At 46.1% G+C, this 21,509-nt stretch overlaps 2 protein-coding genes across 2 annotated transcripts; one reads left to right on the top strand and one right to left on the bottom strand.

Moving 5' to 3' along the window:
• Nucleotides 1–238: 238 nt before the first annotated feature.
• LOC135830104 (forkhead box protein P2-like) lies at nucleotides 239–2,064 on the bottom strand. Its single transcript, XM_065342494.1, has 2 exons — nucleotides 1,481–2,064; nucleotides 239–976 (listed from the first exon to the last, which is right to left on the bottom strand). Exons 1-2 carry the CDS (start codon nucleotides 1,946–1,948, stop codon nucleotides 779–781), a joined length of 666 nt encoding a protein of 221 aa, XP_065198566.1. The 5' UTR covers nucleotides 1,949–2,064; the 3' UTR covers nucleotides 239–778.
• Nucleotides 2,065–12,936: 10,872 nt separating this feature from the next.
• On the top strand, nucleotides 12,937–13,572 carry LOC135829128 (uncharacterized). The gene has a single exon (XM_065341534.1). The coding sequence runs from the start codon at nucleotides 12,937–12,939 to the stop codon at nucleotides 13,570–13,572; it is 636 nt and encodes a 211-aa protein (XP_065197606.1).
• Nucleotides 13,573–21,509: the final 7,937 nt, after the last annotated feature.

Genomic DNA, 21,509 nt, shown 5'->3' with positions numbered 1-21,509 from the left:
CAAGCTCTCTCGGTATTATTACTATTATACGCATTCCCGCGGCAACGTCAACCAAGCAGTTATGCTTAATCCACACGTTCGCTTATGCTGGACATTGAAACAAAGAAGATGTAGACAGATCCTAGAGAATGGGGCTCTACAATCCCAATGATGCGTCATAAAATTGGGCTCATTGGAAAAATGTCATTACTATTGTCTCCTCATGTAGCATAAAAGATTCAAATGGTATAAATTTCTATATAATTGTGGAATAATAATAATATAACAAACAGCTTGAGCTTTGGAATTAGAAAGAATCATTTGCGTGCCGAAGATGTTGAGGGTCCACTGCATAGGCATTGAAAGAGCTGCATTCGGACATTGTATGTACAATCAGCTAGTCGTACATCCCATCGTGTATATTGTATAGGCATGTCAGCAAGAATGTTATTAACGCAGAGAGATTATTCAGAAATCAGTCACTGATTTGACCAATACATTAATCAGTCGCCACTGAGAAACGCAATTAGCACACCATTACCACCGGCAGCTACTAGTAGAGACAGGCATGGCAGCAACAACAAACAGCTGGAGCTTAGGAATTAGAAAGAATCATATGCGTGCCTAAGATGTTGAGTGTTCACAGCATAGGCATTGAAAGAGCTGCATTCGGACATATTATGTACAATCAGCTAGTCGTACATTTCATCGTGTATAATTATTGTATAGCCATGTCAGCAAGAATGTAATGAACGCAGAGAGATTATTCTGAAATAAGTCACTGATTTGACCAACACATTTAATCAGAGTCGCTGCTGCTGGCGTGTCGTCTCCTCCTTCCAAAGTGGTTCTGCATCAGAGTACCTTGGAATGTCATCATGGATTGCTGCATAGTCATAACAAACTGCTGATGGCGCTCCTGTTCCCTGGCATCCTTGTCTTCATGCTGTTGCCTCATCCGCTCCTCAAACTGCTGTTGCTGTTGCTGGAGCTGGGTCTGCAGTCATTCAAAAAAAGAAGAAGAAAGTAAACTGTCGTGTCCGTTCCCCAGGGACCTCATGACAGCCACTAACACCCAATAATACAGCTGCAGATGCAGCGCCTAACAGTGACGAAGAACGTTACAAGAATGGAGCTACATTAATATCAGTCGTTAATGACTGATGCACCCCAAAGGGTTAAATTAAGTACCCTATTTCCAGAGTAAAAGCCGGGCTTAAACACTGGACATCAACCAAAAAAGGTTGGAGCGGCTTTATGGTGAAATGAACCGTGAAATGTATGGAAGTCGTTTATATTTCGTTATAAAAATCTTGTTGGGGCTTATGCTCCAGTGTGGTCTATACGCCGTAAAATACGGTACACAGAAATTCAGGCCACTGGGGAGTAGAGAAGTGTTCGGTTTTCAATGAAACATTCCAAACATTTACATACCTGTAGTTACTGCAGTGGATTAAAAAAAAGATATATTCGTGGGCACATTTTCAAAATTTAAACTCACCTGGGTGGCTAAAGTTTGCTGCGCTTGACCGTCTAGAATAGCACCCATTCCATCAAGGAACTGCCGCTGTTGCTCCTGCTGGGGTGGTGTTACTGTTTGGGTACGTGCACGCACAATTCTTGTAGGTGGTGTGTTGGGTGTTGGGTGTTGCTGTGCGTCACTCACTGCTACCTGTGCTTTAACACCCCTTGCTGGTTGTTCAGACACGGCCTGTTCGTTATCTTCGTTGTCGCTGCTACTGGGTGGCACATCGCGCTCGCTTCCAGGTCCATCATCACCTACCCCGTAGTCTTCATCCAGCAGAACGGGAAGTGCTTCATCTACTTCGTCGTCCTCCACTTGAACTTGGAGCACTAAACCAGCTGCATCAGCATTCGCATCAGCAGCAACAGCACTCCTATCAGCACCGGTGTCACAATCCTCCTCCTCGCTACTTCTAGCGGTGTCCGTGCCCAGGGCTATTCCCATGGTGGGGTGAGCATTCAACAGCTCATAATAGCGCTTGAGAAGAGGCCACTTGGCACGCTTTACAATATCCTCTCAGTCAAGATCGTTGTCGTCGTCGTCGTCGTTGTCCACAGCTGCTCCTGTCCGCTCCTTTTCTCTATCTCGGACAAGAGGCAGGACAAAGGTCTTCGTCTTCTGTGCAATCCACTTGAACTTATCAATATCCCTCTTCATCTTTTTATCAAACCGGGTTTTACTTCGAAATACAGTAACAGCAATAGTTCTTTCAGCTCTAGAGTCTACAAACACTTCATGACCCCAGTACATGCAGGGAAGATCCCCAGGCAGTCTACACGCAAAGACAGTACCAAACGACAACCAAACAACAACAGTAGCGGCACACAAACACAGAATCAGTGACAGTAGCCTTTACTTTGCATAACATTATGCAGGTTCCGCCAAAGCTGATCCGCGAACGCGGAGGTTCCGCTCGCATTTTTCTGGCGTAGCGAAATCCAAGCTTTCCGCCAAAGCGTAACTACGCCTCCGCCGTAAGTTACGGTTTGGCGGCGCAGCCAAAAAAAGTGCATGTGTGACCGCGGCCTTAGTAGAGTGTTTGTGGCACTTTACCCAGTTTATCTGGTGATAGTCGCTGGCAACATGGCCTCTGCGTACTGCCTTTGTCTCGTTTTGATTCTCCTGGGCACGTCAAACTCACAGTTGGGAGGAGGGCCACACGATAATGCCCACCCAGAGTCCATGGTGTTCGTCGGCAGAGCGGTAGCTGCGGAGGTGTCGTCCGTTCCGCTCCGGAACGCTGCAGTCCCCGGGCTGCGTATGCCTGTAGTGGGAATCAGCACGGGTGGCTACGCCTTTTCTCCGTGGCAGTACGGAGAGATATGGAATGACAGCACTGAACTGGCCAAAAGGTACATTATAACAGTTATAGGCCACACTGTCACAATAGTTATCCTATGTTTTTAGCCAGCAAATTACACACTAAGGTACACTAGAGGGCGATAAAAACAAAACAAAAAAAGGAATCGGAAAAGTCAGGAAATGAAAAACGTAAATCACCGAAAAAAAGGTTGGCCTTTCATACCTTGATTAGTCTTTTATGCAGTCGTCACCAAAACAATCCGGCTAATACCATGGATACAGTGCACTAGTGTCACTGGTAAGTGGTATGGTACGTGTTCACTGGCACACCAACAGTTCTTCATACAGTCAGCAGGTGACATGGCACCTTCGTGGCATGCATGTATTTACAGACTACCAGCACAGGACTGAGCAGTCTGCGCTGCGTGACTCTGCCCAGCCTGCTGCTGCAGTCGAGTTGAGCACAGCCCATGCACCTTACAGCTGCCCTTAGCTTAGCATAGCATTGGCCGGATTTTGTTTGGCGACGACAGTACATTGTGCCTTTCCTAACTTGTGCACTAGTATGACAGAGTAGGTATATAATAACCTCCTCAGCAATGCACATGCGTTGTTGGCCAACACTACTGAGTTGATCCTGGTAATGACCTGAGCAAGTGGATCAGTGACTGCAGACGTGTGTAGCAGTAGACATACACATATACTTACAAACTGATACGGTCACACCTGTACTTTCACACACCTAAGAAAACAAACACCTTTACACACCTGAGAAAACAAACACCTTTCACACATCTGAGAAAACAAACACCTTTACACACCTGAGAAAACAAACACCTTTCACACACCTGAGAAAACAAACACCTTTCACACACCTGAGCAAACAAACACCTTTCACACACCTCAGAAAAAAAACACCTCTCACACACCTCAGAAAACAAACACCTATATAAATGCGAGGACAGCCCATTGCGGTTTTATTGATTTTCGGTACATTTTACTATGCGCGAACACTTGAAAATGCGGTCACTTGTGAAATGCGAAATGGGGACACTCTCTCGAGTGCCCCACAGAACTGTGTGGCACTAATCTCAGCCTGACAAATGCAAACGCACTGATTGGGATACATGGGTTCCTGTACTCTGATGTAATTGTATAATATTTGGACTGCAGGATCGTACATACATGTACATATCATAAATTTGTAAAGTGTAACCCTCCTCCCCTCAAGATATTTAAAAGAGTAAGAGTGTGGTGACGAGAAGCATAGAAAACTATTGCGTGTGGCCAAAGTTCAATAGAAACTTTATTCAGCGCACAATGGACCTTATTTGGATGGTAAGGTCACTCTGACCGAGCTCCGCTATTGAGACAGAACATCATACCAACCACAGCACTGTCGGACGCTGACGAAATGGCTTTTCAGAGTCATAGTCTAGTCCGTTCCCTAATTTTCATGTACAGATCTAGGCACAGTCGGGTCACAATCGTTACAAAGGCAACAACACAACTTGTATAATGGACGATCGATCGAAGCTGAATGAAAAAACTCCAAGACGCACTGGCTAAATGAGTCTGGCAGATTTCAGCAGTGCTTTATTGAGCTGGAAGATGCGCGGCAGAAAAGGAATGGGATTCAGAGGAAGCCATGGAAAAGGCGGGATTTTTCTGCATGTTTTCGGCTGTCTACGTAGGTGAAAGATGTGCAATGTGAGAGTGACATTATACTGGTCTAGGATTAGCAGGCTGTTTGTGCTTAGGAAAAGCCACTGTACTCTAAAGGGAGAGTGACATAGTGGAGATAAGGGGAAGACTTTGAGGCGAGATTCTCAGTATGCGTACATTATTATACTAAGGAAGTTGTATGTGCGTGGACAGCACATGTGCTTTAGCAGTTGTGTGTGTTCATGTGTGGTGTCATTCCCAGCATCATGGTGCACACTATATATGTCATGTACTGGTACATGAAATATATAGTGTGCACCTGCTGACTATTTCCGCATGGGTGTCTGTCCGTGTCCAGTTTGCCTGGTACAGATGTGCCGGGTCCCAACTTCCCACTCACAACGTGCCGGGGTCCAACATTCCAGGGCCAAAGTGCCCGGTTCCCACTTACCCTGTCCCAACGAGCCCAGGTCCGACTTGCTCAGGTCCAACTTGGACGGGTCCAAAGGGCCCGGGTCCATTGTGCCCGGTCCCCACTTGCCTGAGTACAACGTGCCCGGAATAGGATACTGCAAAAGCAGAAATTTTCGGTAATGTTCTATTTTCGGTCACTTCGGTGCCGACAATTTTTACTGAAAATAAAACGCACCGAAAATTTCAGTACTACCGGTACTGTATACTTTTAGTACTTGTACACGTACCTGGAAAACGGGTTTTACCGAAAACTTCCCTCCATCAAACCGCCGCTTTTGGAGAATACTGGAAATATTACACAACCGAAAATGTCTGCTTTTCCAGTAGTCCTAGTGTAGTATAGAAGATTTTTTCCAACCGTTCTGCTACCCGTAATCAGCGGAGAACTTGTGACTAGGCACAAATGATACAGTCGTAGCCAGGGGTTTTCGGGTTTACGCCACTTGTACCAGTGGTGTTGACTTGTGAGACTTATCCCCTCCACCCCACTGTTACGCGCTGCATCTCCCACCAAACTTACCGCGCGTCAGCGGCCGTCGTGAGTTCCCTCTGGAACGTACACAATAATAGGCATTCATTGGGTTGAGGGGAAGATACAAACGGGAAAAAAATCTGAAGAAAAACTCGAAGGACTTGAGGCAGGGACCTTCGATTCAGGCCAGAGATGCTCTAACCACTGATAATACATGTGTAGATACATCATCCGAAAACCGAAAACCAGGCCAGTGATGTCAAGCATTCGTTTTGCTGCCTGCTGCTTGTTTCCCACAATAGACACCAGCTAAAGCTTCCTAGCTGGCCCCCTTGCCAGAGTCCTAGTTAGATTCTGTATAAGTTCTCTAGTTTGTATCTCATACGTTGTTGATTGAGTAGAGGCCTTGCTAGAGAACAGTTAGGTATTGCTCTATGGTCATCCCTAGTTTCCTTTGGAGTTCAAACAGCTCAGATCTCTGTGTGAAGACTGTGTGTGAGAACGGGGTATTTGTGAAAGGGTCGGGCTTGCGCCTTCCGAACAAACTGGTAGCAGAGGATGGCTCGCGAGTAGATCCTAGACCTTTTGTTTCGTAGTCAACAGTGACTACATTTTCGGCTGTGGGTTTGGACCCCATCAGTGCTTGTCAAGCAATGGAGTCAACAACAGTCGACTTGGGTGGTGTACCCACCAATGACGAATTGAAAAGACAACTACCTATTGAGAAGGCGGTTGCAAAGCGAGGCGTTACCAATCGACGGAAACGCCTGCGCGAGCATATCAACGAGATGTCGGCAGAGAGGGTTCGTTCCACCACAGAACAACTTCGGCTGGAAGGGAACCAGGTACGTTCGATACTAGAAATGCTAGAAGAACTGTACACCAATGGAATGGATCAGAACGGAGTCCGAGCGACTCAAGAAGAGATGAATGTATTAGAAGAGGAATTATGAAGAGCTGAACAAGAAGCTAACGAATTCATGGGATCATGTACTTCGAATAGCGATTGCCCGGAGTTGCAACACATGCAACCGCATTATGGAAATCCTAATGATGCATCTGCGCAGGCTGAGTGATCGAGTGTGACCAGTGCAGGATTGTCAGGCACATGCTATGCTAGTCCACATCCTAATACCAGCAATGCGCAGGGTAGTGTTGGCATGTCGGGTTTCTCCACCGAAATTGAAATGGAAAGTGCCACTTGGCCAATGCTACCACCACTGATTCATTCATCTATTTATACCACTCAATCAGTGGTCATCACCACTGAGCATAGTGTGACACAGGCAGGCCATGTAACAAATGTGTCACGGAGTACTAGCTGGACCTCTGCATACATGTACACTGACAGTGCTGTGGTACCCAATGCAGGTACTGGCTCTTCAACTGGGACTAATGAGTAATGGTGAAGTGCAGTCCAGTGATGGTAATGATCATGTAATGGTAACACCGTCAACAGAATGGATGCAACCAATGCCTACAATCAATGGTGCTGTTCAACACCTGAGCCCCAGTATACAGGCCATAAGTCTGAACAATGGAAATAATGTCTATGGGAATCAAGTGGCACACCAATCGTCAGTGATCAACTTGCTGGAGTGGGTCACAAGGGAAGCTGAGTACAGAGCACTGGCAAGTGAGACCAGACAAGGTGTGAGCAAACCAAAACCACAGATGCCTCAGCAAGCAACAATGCGGCCTCAGACACCACCACGACAACATCTCAACAGGTGGGAGCCTCGACCAACCACAACACATGGCAGAACGTGTGTAGTAACAAACTCCACCAACAGACGGTGTTGGCCAGCATGCAATGACGACAAGCACAACGTTTGGGAGTGTGCAACGTTTAAAGAGATGAGCATCTCACAACGCTCCGTAATAGCGAAGAACGAAAGGTTATGTTATGGGTGCCTGAACAAAGGCCACATGGTGACGCAATGTCAATGGCAGATCACGTGCAACAGAGATGGATGCAAGGAAGTACACCATCAAATGCTCCATGCTGATTCAACTAGCACTACCGCCTCAGAACCAGCACAGCCCGTGCCGAAGCACACAACTTGGAAACCCAAGCCAACACCCAGACGTCGTCGGAACAATCCAACAGTTGGCCTCACAGTCACATCGCACGATCCATGTGAAGAGGTGGCAAACTCCATGGAAGGGGAGCAAGATGCTTTCACAGTAGCCCATGCAATCAGTACAACGATTGGGTTGCGAACTGTGCCAGTAATACTCAAGAATGGAATCAAAGAAATGCAAGTGAATGCCTTGCTTGATGATGGTAGTACTGGTACATTTCTCAACAGCAGCATGGCTTCGGAACTCGGGTGTAATGGTCCTCCAGACATATTGACAATCAACATGCAATCAACATGCTCAATGGTCAGCAATCCTCCTTCCCATCCATGCCAGTGAGGGTATCGATCAAAAGTTTGGATGGCAATGTTGAGGCCACAATAATGGCACAGACAGTGGACAATGTCGTAGGGCAAATGCCTATTGTCGACTGGAACCGCCACACTCACAGATGGAAGCACCTGCAGGGAGTCCAATTCCACATCATCAACCATAAGAAGCCGGTTGATCATCTGATCGGCCTGGACAACGCACCGTATCACGTGGCAAAAGCAGAAATAATAGGCAACGAAGGAGAACCCATTGCTCGCCTAACAAAGCTTGGATGGACGTGCGTTGGGAATTCGAACCCAGGAACAACACCACGAATGAACACTGGCCAATCCTTCCTGATCAACGGCATCCGAGCATCGAGCAATGCAGACCATGAACTAAACGACTTAGTATGGAGACTCTGGGAAATCCAAGAGGTGAGCCCTGCCAAGGCCCAACAGCTGGATGACGATGAACGGCAAGCCGTAACATCAGTACAGCAATCAATCAAGTCACCGTGATACAGATGATACAGATGATACAGATGATACAGATGATACAGATGATACAGATGATACAGATGATACAGATGATACAGATGATACAGATGATACAGATGATACAGATGATACAGATGATACAGATGATACAGATGATACAGATGATACAGATGATACAGATGATACAGATGATACAGATGATACAGATGATACAGATGATACAGATGATACAGATGATACAGATGATACAGATGATACAGATGATACAGATGATACAGATGATACAGATGATACAGATGATACAGATGATACAGATGATACAGATGATACAGATGATACAGATGATACAGATGATACAGATGATACAGATGATACAGATGATACAGATGATACAGATGATACAGATGATACAGATGATACAGATGATACAGATGATACAGATGATACAGATGATACAGATGATACAGATGATACAGATGATACAGATGATACAGATGATACAGATGATACAGATGATACAGATGATACAGATGATACAGATGATACAGATGATACAGATGATACAGATGATACAGATGATACAGATGATACAGATGATACAGATGATACAGATGATACAGATGATACAGATGATACAGATGATACAGATGATACAGATGATACAGATGATACAGATGATACAGATGATACAGATGATACAGATGATACAGATGATACAGATGATACAGATGATACAGATGATACAGATGATACAGATGATACAGATGATACAGATGATACAGATGATACAGATGATACAGATGATACAGATGATACAGATGATACAGATGATACAGATGATACAGATGATACAGATGATACAGATGATACAGATGATACAGATGATACAGATGATACAGATGATACAGATGATACAGATGATACAGATGATACAGATGATACAGATGATACAGATGATACAGATGATACAGATGATACAGATGATACAGATGATACAGATGATACAGATGATACAGATGATACAGATGATACAGATGATACAGATGATACAGATGATACAGATGATACAGATGATACAGATGATACAGATGATACAGATGATACAGATGATACAGATGATACAGATGATACAGATGATACAGATGATACAGATGATACAGATGATACAGATGATACAGATGATACAGATGATACAGATGATACAGATGATACAGATGATACAGATGATACAGATGATACAGATGATACAGATGATACAGATGATACAGATGATACAGATGATACAGATGATACAGATGATACAGATGGGAAATACACTGTGGGTGTAACATGGAAGTCAGACCCGGCAAAGCTACAGAGCAGCTACAATATGGCCTTAAGCGACTAGGTCCCACCGAGAAACGCTTGCTGAATGTCTGCAACACAGTACAGCAACACAATCAATCGCTACCGAAAACTTGGATATATCTCAGAAGTAAAACCGGACGACAAGCAAACCGGATGATATCTGCCTCACTTCCCAATTAAACAAATGGGCCGAGAGGCGACGAAAGTGAGAATTGTATTTGATGCTGCAGCACAAGTCTCAGGAGTATCACTAAACAGTGCCATCAGTCCCGCACCCAAGCTTCAACGCAACTTAACAGAGGTACTTCTACGGTTTCGGAAGGAACCTGTGGCAGTGGTCTGTGATATTGCAGGAAGGTGTCTACAGATTGCCATTCCAGAGACGGATCGAGCATATCACCGATTCCTATGGCGAGAACCAGGATCAACACAACCGCTGACGGTATACGAATTCAACTGAGTGGTCTTTGTCAGCACCTCCATTTCTCGCCCAGTACGTAACACAAGAGCATGCCAGACAATGTGCTGATGATCTACCACTGGCTTCCGCAGCAGTTTTGAATTCGAACTACATGGATAATACCATGACTTCAGCCAGTGATGATGAAGGCAAGTTACTACACTCCCAACTATCAATATTGTGGTCATCTGCCGGAATGCACCCACGGAAATGGCTCACCAACTCCGTTAACGTCTTGGCTCAAGTTTTCCAAGAAGACAGAGCTTCTCAATTGGAACTTGACTCGGAGCAGTTACCAGCAGTGAAAACGCTTGGAATACTCTGGGAGGCAAAGCAAGATGAGTTCACCTTCAAGGTTTCAGAGACAGAGGAGCAAGCTATGACCAAACGTCTGTTTCTTCGGAAAATCTCTAAGCTCTTTGACCCACTGGGCTTCCTCACTCCATTTGTGGTGCGAGCGAAAATGCTATTTCAACAGATGTGGCTCGACATGTATGACTGGGATGATCCCTACCAGCTAATGTAGTTGCAACAGCCCAGCAGTGGTTTCGGGAACTGCCAGCGCTAGCCGCAGTTCGGATTCCGTGGTGCACCCAACAAGCATCATCCAAGTAGGCACTGAGTACACACACTGAGTACACACACTGAGTACATACACTGAGTACACACACTGAGTACATACACTGAGTACATACACTGAGTACATACACTGAGTACACACACTGAGTACATACACTGAGTACATACACTGAGTACATACACTGAGTACATACACTGAGTACATACACTGAGTACATACACTGAGTACACACACTGAGTACACACACTGAGTACATACACTGAGTACACACACTGAGTACACACACTGAGTACACACACTGAGTACACACACTTTTTGAGAGGACATTCCTTGATGTCCGGGTTTTCAACCCATTTCCTCAAACCAGAAGTCATCAATCCCGGTAGTGTACCGCAAGCACGAAAAGGAAAAGAGAAGAGGTTATGAGAGAAGAGTCGTTGAGGTAGAGCACGGGTCATGCTCAACACCACAGGTGGTCATGGCAAGGCAGCTGGCAATCTCTACGCTCGGATTGTATCCATGTTGGCCGATAAGAGGTCGGAGCCTTTATCGTCATGGCATACATCCGCACTCAACTGTCTTTTGCGCTGGTCAATGCCGCAGTCACAGTCCTGAGAGGTCATCGGCACACAGCGTCAAGAATCAACGGCTGTACTTCGATCACGTTAGCAGTGGCAGAATGCAGCATGTAATGGTCAATCCTTGACTTAGTTTGGTAATCGTTTTAGTACCTCGACCCCCGTGCTGAGTTTGATATGGTTTCTGGTTTCTTGGCCAAAGACTACTACGCATACTGCTTCTAGCGGTTTCTTTGCATTTTACTGATTGATTACTAGTACTAAAAAAGGGTTTGCTCCCCACACCGGAGCTCGCGCTATTCGGTGTGGGGAGCAAACCCTTTCTTACAAATCATCGCCGAAGTCGTAACCACTACTTTGATTACTAGTACTGTTTACTGTATTTATTTCACCATGGCTGGTTAAGGCTGGTTAAAATCGCCCGCATCACATGCTTATTGGCACTATGTCATTTTGATTGTGAAATAATAATAATAATTTAAAGTACACACACTGAGTACACACACTGAGTACACACACTGAGTACACACACTGAGTACATACACTGAGTACATACACTGAGTACATACACTGAGTACATACACTGAGTACATACACTGAGTACACACACTGAGTACACACACTGCGTACACACACTGAGTACACACACTGACTACATAGGTGCATATCTTCGCCGATGTCTCACAGGATGCCTAAGGAGCAGTAGCATACTGTACTATCGAGTGATGAACAGAGACGAGACAGTGTCATGCCGACCCATAATGTCAAGGAGCAGAGTCGCGCCAACCACCGCCACCAGCATTCCAAGATTGGAGTTCCTCGCCGCAGTAGCTGGTGTAGACCTAGTGAAACCAATCATCAAAGCACTCAGTCACTCCACATCAGTCGTCTTCTGGACCGACAGCCAGGACGTCCTACATTGGATACGTGGAGCAAGTCGAAAACTGAAGACCTTCGTGGGAAATCGTGTTGCGTACATTCAGGAATCCACCCATCCATCACAGTGGCGTTATGCACCCACTGCAGAAAATCCAGCAGATCATTTGACACGGGGACACTCAGCCAAATTCCTGGCACAACACTCGCAATGGTGGGAAGCACCGAGTTTCCTTCAGCTGATGGAGTCTGAGTGGCCGGCAACAGATCTACCCGGGAAGAGCAGCACTGCAGTCGACAAAGAGACACGGAAGTCGACCAAATTCGATTCAGCAGCAATACGATGTGTGAAGAAGCAGACTGACACTGAGACAGCTAAGTCAGCAGCTAATGCACAAGCTCAGTCAGTTGTGCTAGCAACGCAAAATTCAGCGGAGAACAACAGCAGTGGTTGGCGACTTGATCCCAGTCGTTACTCTAAATGGCTAGTATTGGTCCGACAGGCGGCATGGGTTATTCGTTTTGCGAACAATTGTCGAGAGTTATGACTGGTCTAACAACGGACACGGGGAAATAGTAGACGCTGAGAAGACAGTCATTAAAAGCTGCTTAAATGTAAGCATTTCCAGCAGAGTACGAGTTAGTCCGGAAAGGAAAAGCGGTCCCAACAGGCAGCAAGTTGGCGTGTCTCTCCCCATTCCTGGAGGAATTGGGCATTCTACGAATACGAGGACGCCTACAAAATACGCAATTCCTGTCGTATGATGCTCAACATCCAATGATCATGGCTCGGAACGGACATGCCATGCAACTTCTAGTCCGACATTATCGCGAGAAGGCAGGACACAGCAGTGGCGTCAAGGAAACCATGACACAACTGCAGGAACGTTTCTGGGTTATAGCAGCAAGAGAGGTGATCCCGGCCACAAAGGTAGAGGCAGCCTGCAATTATTGTAAGCGAAAGAAAGCTAGGCCAGCAAAACAAGTGATGGCACCACTGCCGAAGAGCCTACTGTCAGAACCGTTGGAAGCCTTCGCAAGAACATCTGTCGACTACGCTGGCCCCTTCGAGACAAAGCAAGGTCGTGGTCAGCGTCGGGCTAAGCAGTATCTCTGTCTGTTCACGTGTATGACCAGTCGTGCAGTGCATCTAGAAATGGCTACTTCACTATCAACAGACTGCTTCCTGAACGCATTCGAGCGTTTCTGCAGCAGAAGAGGAGTGCCAACACATGTGCGGTCGGACAATGGTACGAATTTCGTCGGTGCACAGCGGGAACTACAAGAGTTGATCAACCAGTTTGACGAAGAGAAGATCGCTCAGAAAGCAGCCAACAATAGTATCCACTGGTCCTTCAATCCTCCACTTGCACCACATTTTGGAGGTGTTCATGAAGCTATGGTAAAATCGGCAAAATGAGCCCTTCGTGCCGTCCTCCAGAATGCAGATGTGACAGATGAAGAACTCCAGACAGCGTTTGTTGGAGTAGAAGGTTTGCTCAACTCTCGTCCGCTCTCGTACGTGTCGTCTGATCCACGTGACGACATCCCACTGACACCAAACCACTTCCTCATAGGCATGGCTGGTGGAAGCTTTGCCCCAGAAGTGGATGCGACTGATTTCAGCCCCACTCGTTTGCTTTAGCATTTTATCGCTCCACAGGTACTCTCAGTCTCAGGTACTCTCATTTGTGCAATTGTTAATTTTGCTCCTGAATTGTCCTCCCTTTTGCTTTGCTACCGTCCTCCTCCTTCCTCCACCCTTTTGCTTAATTAACCTCATTATCATATTCGCTTCCATGTAATTGGGCTCGTAGCCCGTGTGTACTTGCGAATTCAAATAAAAACACACATACATACTCGTCCATCCTCGGCCATGTGCTGAGGATGAGTGAGCAGTCACCCCCTTGCCTTGCGATGTCCTGCTATTTTCAAGCGGGGTCACGTGGACGAAGGGGCCGTCCCGCGGCTACTCTCCCTACCACCATCATGAAGGACCTGACAGGGCACGACATCCCTTCGAAGAATGCCAGCGACCTAGAAGGAGCACGAGCATTAGCTGCAGACAAGTCGAAATGGAGATCAGACATTGTTTATGGATGAGTTTTTGTTGACTGGAGACAGAAGCGGACTTGGCTTAATTACAGTTTATTCCCATGCATTGTTCTCTGTCCTTTGCACACGTGCTGTGGTATTATTTAAAGAGTCGGCGTGGAGAAAGCAATTATATCAGTGCAATTAGGAGTATAATCGATGCAGACATGGCCAGACAACAACGAGTTCATGGAATTTTTTAAGGAATTTTATGTTATTCAAAATCGATTTTCGTGTTCCGCTCATGAGTGAATAGTATCGGAACTGAGGGTACTGTGTACAAAAATAGAACATTTTATAACAGCATAATAATTAAAAGTGTGAACAACAAAGGAAGTGCTACAGAGGAAGTGCTACAGCATTACATAATAGGTGTCAAACATAGTGCTAACGTATATAACTGAGTGCAGCCACAAAGCAAGAGGTGATACAGTGCAACATGACACAACATTTACATCTGATAACCAGCTACGAGAACAACTTTAGCGCGACTACATGCTTCTTTTGTTTACAAAGAACAGGATTATGCACACGAATACATACAGCTTCCAGAACCTTCAACTGCTTAACATAACTTGCACGGCACAAAACAGAAAAGTGAGAATCATCGTACACACTAAGACAATCTGGACGTGATAACAAGTGACAAAATACAGCTGACTTTTTGCTCACGTCGCTCTCTTCCGTCTCATCCCGCTCCTTTCCTTCGACCTCCTCCGCCTTATCCTCGTCCTCCGTCTCATCTTCATCATCATCGTCCTCATCACCACCATCATCATCATCAGTCACTTCCTCATCATCCGTTTGATGCTCAGTCTCACTGCACTCCTTATCAGCCTCCAACATGGCTCCATCATCTCCACCAGCATCACAAGTCGTTTGACCGCTGCTCTGCGTCACCGTTGTTGGGTTTTCTGCTACTGCACACCCATTTCCACTGTCCATTTTGCGTGGGCCAAGTCCATTCCGTGCATAAGTTTCAAGTGAATAGTTTGCTGTGCTTCTTCTGGGTCTATGGGTGAGGATATTGGTTTCATTTTGATGATGATGATGATGGTGGTGATGAGGACGATGATGATGAAGATGAGACGGAGGACGAGGATAAGGCGGAGGAGGTCGAAGGAAAGGAGCGGGATGAGACGGAAGAGAGCGACGTGAGCAAAAAGTCAGCTGTATTTTGTCACTTGTTATCACGTCCAGATTGTCTTAGTGTGTACGATGATTCTCACTTTTCTGTTTTGTGCCGTGCAAGTTATGTTAAGCAGTTGAAGGTTCTGGAAGCTGTATGTATTCGTGTGCATAATCCTGTTCTTTGTAAACAAAAGAAGCATGTAGTCGCGCTAAAGTTGTTCTCGTAGCTGGTTATCAGATGTAAATGTTGTGTCATGTTGCACTGTATCACCTCTTGCTTTGTGGCTGCACTCAGTTATATACGTTAGCACTATGTTTGACACCTATTATGTAATGCTGTAGCACTTCCTTTGTTGTTCACACTTTTAATTATTATGCTGTTATAAAATGTTCTATTTTTGTACACAGTACCCTCAGTTCCGATACTATTCACTGATGAGCGGAACACGAAAATCGATTTTGAATAACATAAAATTCCTTAAAAAATTCCATGAACTCGTTGTTGTCTGGCCATGTGGTATTATTATTATTATTACGCGTGCTGTGGTATTATTATGCGTGCTGTGGTATTTTTGTGCGTGCTGTGGTATTATTATTATTATGTATATTATACATACTCGTCGGTGGCGATACGTGCAGAACTTGATCAAGAACAGCTGGCAACGGTGGATGATGGAACTCGTGCCAGCTCTGAATTCCATACAGCAGTGGCGGACACAGCAGAAGACAATGAAGATTGGCGATGCTGTCGTTGTTGTCGCTTCAGCCACGCCACGCGGCCAATGGCCCATCGGTCGCATTGTGGAGGTCATGCCAGGACCGGATGGCAATGTTAGAGTTGTGCGTGTCCAAGTGGGCTCCAAAGTCTTCACCCGACCTATCACGAGAGTTTGCCCGATCGTAGAGGAAGAATCACTGTAAGCACTGTAATGACTGAAATGTTTTGCTGAGTGCTAGTAGTAGTAGTAGTAGTAGTAGTAGTAGTAGTAGTGCTAGTAGTGCTAGTAGTAGTAGTAGTAGTAGTAGTAGTAGTAGTAGTAGTAGTAGTAGTAGTAGTAGTAGTAGTAGTAGTAGTAGTAGTAGTAGTAGTAGTAGTAGTAGTAGTAGTAGTAGTAGTAGTAGTAGTAGTAGTAGTAGTAGTAGTAGTAGTAGTAGTAGTAGTAGTAGTAGTAGTAGTAGTAGTAGTAGTAGTAGTGCTAGTAGTAGATTATACAATCTCACAGCACAATGTCATTGCTTGTCGCAACAACAACTTATAGTATGTTCAGTATCATAATAGCAGAGTAGAGGTTGATTAACGGCGGGTTAATCAAGGAAGGGGAGGATGTTTAGAAGCATACAGTACTTCCTACATTTACGATTATTCTTCCATGATCCTTGCATGGCGCCATTACACACTGGAGAGTACTTATACCACCACTAAGTATATGTAGTCTTCATTGTTTCCAGAATACAATACTGGTGCCGCTATGCTTCATTTGCAATAGGTCCTTGTGCAGTTGTATGGACTTATCTTCACTGCAATATCAGTTTCATGCTCCAATGCTTCCTTTACAGCAGTGAGGTGTGCTGCGATTAATCAATGGCATTTCCAGCTTGCTTGCTACACTATCACATACTCTCTTTAGCTGTTTTGCTGCCTGCTGCTTGTTTCAATAGACACCAGCTAAAGCTTCCTAGCTGGCCCCCTTGCCCTTGTTAGATTCAGTATAAGTTCTTTAGTTTGTATCTCATACGTTGTTGATTGAGTAGAGGCCTTGCTAGAGCCCTTGTTAGATTCTCTATAAGTTCCCTAGTTTGTATCTCATACATTGTTGATTGAGTAGAGGCCTTGCTAGAGCCCTTGTTAGGTTTTGCTCTATGTTCATCACTAGTTTTGTTTAGAGTTCAAACAGCTCAGATCTATGTGTGTAGACTGTGTGTGAGAACGGGGAACTAGTATTTGTGAAAGGGTCGGGCTTGAGCCTTCCGAACACTGATCAATGGTGGTAAGTGGCGTAGTGTGTACAACTGAGCTGCAGCTGCTGTCATGCGGTAGGAAGCCTGCTTAAATACTGCTTCTACACACTGCCATCAGTAAAAGATATATCCAGGATGTTGTAAGCAACTGAATCCGGTTTTGAGCTGCTCACTCCTGCTCTCATGTACTCTATCCCAAATACATATCTGACCGAGTAGTCCGGCCAACACCATAGCTTGGTCGTAGAGTGTTGCAGGCCATGAACGAGGGCCCCTTGTCTGATTCCTTCTGGCTACATTCAATGTGTTCTTCAGCCTCTACCTGTCTTAACTCACTCAACCTTGTAATAGTTGAGAGGCGGTGATTTCAGATGGTTTAGGAAATTATCACCCACTACCTACCCCCACCCCTCCCTTCACCCTCCCCCCCCCCCCCTCTCTCTCCCATCACCCCTGCCCCCCCCCCCCTCCCTTCACCTCCCCGCACCACACAATAATTCAGAAGAGGTCAGTGGTCATTTGTGGGTGAGGCTGATTTCAGGTCCACTGGTCAGTGTAGGGCAATTTCACTCGATAATCTTTGCTATCATATTGGAATCCATAGTTCAACAATAATGACAACTTGCTGTAGCCGTCGGCATCCGTTTATTCATATTGTACTCTATTCTCTATTTTGCATGTGCCGCTTGTGTGTGTGTATGTGTTTGTATGCGTGTGTGTGTGTGTGTGTTTGTATGCGTGTGTGTGTTTGTGTGTGTGTGTATGCGTGTGTGTGTGTTTTTTGCGTGTGTGTGTATGTATGCGTGTGCGTGTGTATGTGTATGTATGGGTGTGCCTGTGTTTGTTTGTGGCCTTGGCTACTTTTTAGGTTGGAAGTGGAGGTCTGATTCCCGGTGCAGCCATGGGTTACAATGACACAATGGTTCAGATAGGCCCCATTTTATCATCATTGCAGGTAAAATGCACTGATGGGTCTGGAGAGAGAATGAGTGAGTGAATTAGTGAATGAGTGATTGAGTGATTGAGTGAGTGGGTGAGTGAGTGAGCACGTGAGCTGGTGATGCTTGTGCAGATGATTGTGATGATGGTGTTGGCTGTAGTGTTGGTGCTACTGGCGACTCTGGTGGTGGTGCTTGTGCGGATGGCAATGGATGTACGTGTGCTGGTGGTATCGATGGTATCAGTGGTGATACTGGAGTGCCGGTGCTGGCATTGGTGATATGTGCAGCACTGGATCCAGTATTGACACAGAGCAGTTCTTGTGTGGTGTCTGTATAGTGATTTGTCTGTGTGTTTGATGGGTTGGATGGCGTGTTGTTGAGTGTTTATGACAGTGTCTGTATACTAGTGTTGATAGCCTGCATTCAAGCTAGTGTAGTACCTGGTAATGAGCCATCCCGGACATGTTTTCAAACCCAATACGCGTGAGTTAGAGAACGCCACGACCAGAGCATGTTCTAACCACTCTATACCAATGTGATGAAATGTTGTCCCGGGTTTCATATGATTGTAATGATATGTTTATAGCCAGTCGCAAAGGTCTCTGACCTCGCCTGCAATTTATCTGCCGTCCCTAGAGAAATAGTTCTGACGGAAGCACCTGTGTGACATCTCCCTTGACAGCGATTATTCACCGCACACACACACACGCACAGTTAGTGGTAACGTTGCAGTGAACAGTCCTGCTTGATCATGGCATCCATACCTGTCAACCGTTTGCATAGCTGAGATGGTGACAATAGCATACCTACATGTATGCACATACATATCATGTACGTGTAGTTGTGAGGCGTGCAGCAAATACACTGTTGGGTGAGAATTGCCACCCTCGATATCGGGACGGGGGTCCTGGCCAAAATCGGGATGGTTAGCAGGTATGATATCCTGTTCAGCGTTCGTACCAACAAGACTCTTGCATTCCTGCATTTCTTTCTAAAACTACCCTGAAATTCAAAACTCTCTCAAAAACAATATTATGATATTTGCGGAAAGGGTATATGTTTCTGTGTTCGTATTTTGACATAAGAGAAAAGTGGATCATTTCAGAGAGGGACAGAACTGAGCGTAACGGGGTAGCGTTTTGAAGACAGCCATGATAGGTTCTGTCCCTCTGTGCAATTGGCCTGTCACTTTTCCCTTGTGTACTTATTTCTGTCGAAATTAAGTGCCAGTTTGTCGTCGTGAACTACTTCTTAATTATAATTATGCATGAGGACACATTTTTGTCTATATTATGTATATCTTTTCCTCTGTCTGTTCGTCGGTCGGTTATTTTGTGTGATGACAAGGTCACTAAATAGCAGCAAGAGGTGATTTTTTTTTTTTTTTTTTTTTTATTTACTTGAAAAAGCACATAACCACCAGGAAAGCTGACAAAGAAAAAAGAGTAAGAAAAGACAGATAAAAAGAGAGCTGAGAGAGAGAGAGTTGGGGTACGGTTAGGGGAGGACGAGACATTGAATGGTGGCCGCCACAGTCACAGATAGTAGCAGTGCTGGTGAGGCTACAGGCACTCCACTGACCATTAGGTCTCAGTATCGCCATGCCGGTAACGCACCAAGAGACAAAAACGGAAGAAAATCTGAAGCGCAATACATGAATGGTAATTACAATATAGGTAATAGGGAGAGTGGTGACCAAGAGAGGACAGTATAGACCGTTAGTATGGGGTGCTTCAATGCACATCCCCAAACCGAGAGGTGCGATCTGGAAAGAACAGTGAGACGATCAACATGATGGGCTTCAAAGCACGTCCCAAGACCATGGCTGGTCTGAAATGTGTTTGTTGACACCTTTTTTAAAAGCTGTGAGTGGAGAGTGATTGGCCAGACGGGGAAAGACGTCCTCGGGGAGGCTGTTCCACAATTCAAGGAAACAGTACGGGAAGGAACGTCGAAGGTAATCGGGACTGGTGCCGGGGGTGGTGTTTAAGAGCTGTTCCCGGTGCTGGCGCTGAGCATAATGCTGCTGGCGGGTTCGAACAGTATCGGCCCGTGGTTTTGGGGGAGGGCGCATGCGTGTCAGACGGGGTGGGCCCTTGCAGTTAACTACCTTGTAGAGATAGGACAGCCCTGCGACCGTCCGTCTGGCCCGCAGACTCTGGAGGACGGTGGTGGGTCCAATCATCTGCATGGCCTTGCGCTGTGCTGTGTCCAACTTCCCAAGGTGGGTCTGGGCAGCACCAAGCCAGGCTAGTGGGGCATACTCAAGTATGGGCCTTACAAAGCCCTTATAGACGGTTAGGCGTCCAGCAGCATCCAGGATGGGGGCTGCCTTCCGCATGAAATGGAGGCGTTGATGTGCGCGCACAGAAAGCTGGTGGAGGTGGGCGCTGAAGTTGAGCTTCTCGTCGAACACCACCCCAAGGAGCTTCAACTGGCTGCTGACAGGAACAGGGGTGCCAAGGAATTGGACAGGGGGGAAGTCTAGAGGGGCCAGCTTCCTGGTCACGGACATCAGCTGTGACTTAGAGGGCTCAAAGGTAACCCTCCAAGTACTTCCCCAGGCTTCCAGCTGGTTTACGGCTGTCTGAAGTGCAGCTGCGGCGGCCTCTGTGGTCTGTCCAGGCATGACAGACGTGTATAACGTAGTATCATCAGCATACACGGCGATGGAGACGCTGGCAGGTAGCTGATCTTCGGCGTCGTTTATGTATACTAGAAACAATGTGGGCCCTAGGATGCTGCCCTGAGGGACGCCTGACCGGATGGTAGAGGGGGTAGAGGTCTGTCCCCCAACAACAGCTTGCAGCTTCCGGTTCTGGAGGTACGATGTTAACCAGGCCAGCAGTTGCCCACCAATGCCATAGCCTCGGAGCTTGCAGAGGAGCCCAGGGTGTGAAACCCGGTCAAACGCGCCTGCTATGTCTATGGCGAGGGCCTGAATGGTCCCGCCCTTACTGGTGGTTAAAGCCCATTCATGCTGGAGTGACGTTAGTAGGTCAGCTGTGCCGATTGATTTCCGAAAGCCAAACTGGTTGGCAGACAGGAGGGTATTGCTGTTGAGATGGTTGATGAGCTGCTGGTTGACTATTCTTTCCATCACCTTGGATACTACACAGAGCAAGGAGACTGGTCGATAATTACGGACATCGCCCTTGGCCTTGCGCTTGTGGATGGGAACCACATTGGCTACCTTCCAGGCTGTAGGCTGGTAACCATGGGAGAGACAAGA

This window comes from Sycon ciliatum, chromosome 13 (assembly GCF_964019385.1).
Source record: "Sycon ciliatum chromosome 13, ocSycCili1.1, whole genome shotgun sequence".
NCBI classification, from domain to species: Eukaryota; Metazoa; Porifera; class Calcarea; order Leucosolenida; family Sycettidae; genus Sycon; species Sycon ciliatum.
The sequence above is the reverse complement of the archived record's forward strand: the minus strand, read 5'-3'. Positions and strand labels throughout refer to the sequence as shown.